We start from the raw sequence: 2,568 nt of genomic DNA on the forward strand, positions 1-2,568 counted from the left end.
ATCACATTGCCAGAAATGTGAGATTATGATTTTGAGATCTTCAGCAAGATTCCATTGCAGCAATTATAAGAGTCTACCTTTTACAATCGGTCCATGTTTGCCTTCCTACTGCTGAATGTGCTTAGTATATTTCTTTATGCCTATGAAGACCCTTGATGACCAAGGTGAAATATTGGCTTAATAATCTAGCTAAACTCGACCAACCAAAAGGCTGCAGTTCAAATCTTGCCGTGTGCATGGATGTTTGTGATTGTCTGTGAAAATACTAGGAGTGGTGGTCGGTAGTAGATGGCGTTGTTGTAGATGATGAAGGTAGTTGCAGTTGGTGGAGTGGTGGAGACGAAAAGTTGTAAAGTGCGGTGTCCTCCCTTGATGAGTCTTTGGACCCCTGGAGGCGTTACGAAATAAATAATAATAATAATAATAATAATAATAATAATAATAATAATAATAATAATAATAATAATAATAATAATAATGAAATTTAGTTTCATTGTTCTCGTGACATTTCATAGCTACCCATTTAATGTACAGATAACCAAGTCCCTCCAAGTTTAATATTCACCAATAGCCAATCAGAGATAGTTGGTCCAAGACTGTCACTAATTATGAACATCGTCCGATGAAGAAAGGCAGAGAAGAGCTGCTACCTCGTGATCGTAATCTAACTCAGTATATTATTTGTTTGAAATAGTGTAGGGACTAAGGTCGATTTGCTTCAGTTTACAGGACGAAAACTAGAGTGAGATCGACTTATCTAAGAAACAGGTCAAGGAAAGGGTTAGAAAACGTTCCTCTAGTCTAGGGATGGGGAACATCCGTCCCGCGGGCCGTATAAGGCCCGCGAAATCATTTGGTTTGGCCCTTCCAAGACAACCGCAGGCGGTACTCGAAATTTAATAAAGCTAGGTACTTTTTTCATAGCAACGTAAATTTATATTAAGTGAATCATAATAATGACATAAATTTTGAGGGAAAAGCAAGGAACGTCCATTACGGGATAGTCATGACACATACGAGTACATGATGGGACAGATATGTATGCTGCTGCTGCTGCTGCGGCAGCTGACGAGAAGACCTCGAGATTCGATGCTACCTACGTTGGTACCTATGTTCCAAATCCAAGATGCAGGATTAGAACAGCGATTAAAGCAAAATAATAGCGTCGCTGGCGACAAACACACACACACACTGGATAGTTATTAAAACTTAAGTGGTGTGACATCTTACAAATGGCGACTATAAAGAAAAGAAAAGTTGATGCAGGATGTCGATCTTTCCAAGAGAGATGGACAAATAATTATTTTTTTGTTGAAGTCAAAGGCAAACCTGTGTGCCTAGTTTGTTGCAATGCGTTAGCAGTAATGAAAAAAGTCAATCTGGAGCGTCATTACAGCTCAAAACATGCTAAACTCAATGAATTGGGGGGCAAATGTGTCTGAATAAAATCAATGCTCCAGTAAAGTTTGGAATCACAACAACCTGCTTTCACTAGACCTCGTTGTGACAGAGACAACGTTATTCAGTCGAGTTAAATAGTGAGCGAGCTAATCGCAAAGAAGCTGAGGCCTCATGTAGAGGGCGAGTTTGTGAAAGAGTGCATGGTAGCTACTGCAGAGTTGTTAGGACCAGACAAAGTAACATTGTTTCAGAGAGTTAGTTTGTCTCTGAGAACCACCTCAGATCGGATTATTGACTTGGCACAAGATATTGAAAAAACATTGAAGGATTCTGCACGAGATTTTCAGTTTTTCTCTCTGGCTTGTGACCAGACAACGGACATAACAATTACTGCTCAACTGGACATTTTCGTTCGTGAGATAACTGCAGAGTTTGACACGCGAGAGGAACTGCTGTCACTAGACGCCATGCATGGCACTACAAGAGGTGAGAACTTGTTTGAGAGACTTGTTTTATCAAAGAAAAAACTTGAGCTCGCATTTGAAAAGTTAAGTGGCCTTACTACACATGGAGCTCCAGCCATGATTGGCTTGCAAAAAGGGTTAATTGCATTTGTAGAGAAAGAACTTAATCGTCTCAGTCTTGATATAAGTGATTTAATTATATGCCACTGCATCATACAGCAAGAAAGTCTCTGTGTACAGTCGTTGCGGCTCAACAATGTGATGTCAACAGTAGTGTCATGCATAAATTTTGTCAAAAAGAAAATGGTTGAACAGCCGCCATTTTAAGGAGTTACTGAATCATCTTGGGTCTGAGTATGGTGATCTTGTTTATCACTGTGAGGTACGTTGACTGAGTCACGGGAACATGATCATGAGGTTTTACGAACTGTGGGATAAAGTCAAGGAGTTCGCGGAGATGAAGGGAAAATATGTCAGGGAACTTAATGATAGCAAGTGGCTGTGTGATCTAGTGTTCATGGTGGACATTACCAAGTACCTCTCAAAGGTGAACGTCAAGCTTCAGGGCCCCCTCCCAGCTTCTCAGCTCCCTGCTTACAAACGTGAAATCATTTGAATCTAAATTCAAGCTGTGGAAAGTGCAAATCGAAAGGAATAACACGGTACATTTCCCCACTTTGGAAGGACAAAAGTCTTCTACGAC

The 2,568-nt window shown here is 40.3% G+C and overlaps 1 protein-coding gene across 1 annotated transcript; it reads left to right on the forward strand.

Annotated features, from left to right (window-relative positions):
• The first annotated feature begins 1,601 nt into the window (after positions 1-1,601).
• LOC150107720 (general transcription factor II-I repeat domain-containing protein 2-like) lies at positions 1,602-2,192 on the forward strand. The gene has a single exon (XM_090392174.1). It carries the CDS (start codon positions 1,602-1,604, stop codon positions 2,190-2,192), a length of 591 nt encoding a protein of 196 aa, XP_090248300.1.
• Positions 2,193-2,568: the final 376 nt, after the last annotated feature.

Source organism: Typopeltis vanoorti, chromosome 4 (assembly GCF_054136105.1).
Source record: "Typopeltis vanoorti isolate ZY-2024b chromosome 4, IOZ_Tvanoo_1.0, whole genome shotgun sequence".
NCBI classification, from domain to species: domain Eukaryota; kingdom Metazoa; phylum Arthropoda; class Arachnida; order Uropygi; family Thelyphonidae; genus Typopeltis; species Typopeltis vanoorti.

What these genes read in the sequence shown, in the direction of transcription:
- LOC150107720 (XM_090392174.1), top strand. Translation starts at nt 1,602, where the DNA reads ATGGTAGCTACTGCAGAGTTGTTAGGACCAGACAAAGTAACATTGTTT.